This window comes from Penaeus monodon, chromosome 30 (genome assembly GCF_015228065.2).
Source record: "Penaeus monodon isolate SGIC_2016 chromosome 30, NSTDA_Pmon_1, whole genome shotgun sequence".
In the NCBI taxonomy this organism is placed as follows: Eukaryota; Metazoa; Arthropoda; class Malacostraca; order Decapoda; family Penaeidae; genus Penaeus; species Penaeus monodon.
The window spans coordinates 36,682,583-36,682,980 of NC_051415.1; the positions used below are offsets into that span (position 1 = coordinate 36,682,583).

At 38.7% G+C, this 398-nt stretch overlaps 1 protein-coding gene across 1 annotated transcript in view; it reads right to left on the reverse strand.

Annotated features, from left to right (window-relative positions):
• Positions 1–398, reverse strand: part of LOC119592765 (breast cancer metastasis-suppressor 1-like protein) — a gene marked incomplete in the record, with an annotated part of 50,958 nt that overhangs the window by 47,221 nt on the left and 3,339 nt on the right. Inside the window, 1 exon segment of the mRNA XM_037941697.1 lies at positions 89–179. Within this exon segment, the coding sequence (XP_037797625.1) occupies positions 89–102 (14 nt within the window).

Genomic DNA, 398 nt, shown 5'->3' on the forward strand with positions numbered 1-398 from the left:
CCCCACAACTAAATTTTTTTTATTCCCCAAAAAATAACATCCAATATAGCTGCAAATTTCATTATCTACTTAGAAAAAAAGGACTTACTGTTCTCTTAGCATGGAAAATTGCTGCTCTAAATCCGAAAGGTCACTCAAGTACTCTCCACGGCGCCGATCACACTCTTCTTCATCTAATTCTGTGGAAAAATAATAATTATATGATATATATAACAGGATAAATAAAATTACTATTTTCATTCATACAATGCAGAGAGAGAGGTTGATGTAATAATGTTTATCCTGTCTTGCCCCACCCAGCACTGATTTTTTTCCCCCTCCCCCACCTGGCACTGATTTCCACATCAGTCTTCCCCACCTAGCACTCTTTCCCTTCCCCCTCCCCCAACTAGAACTGA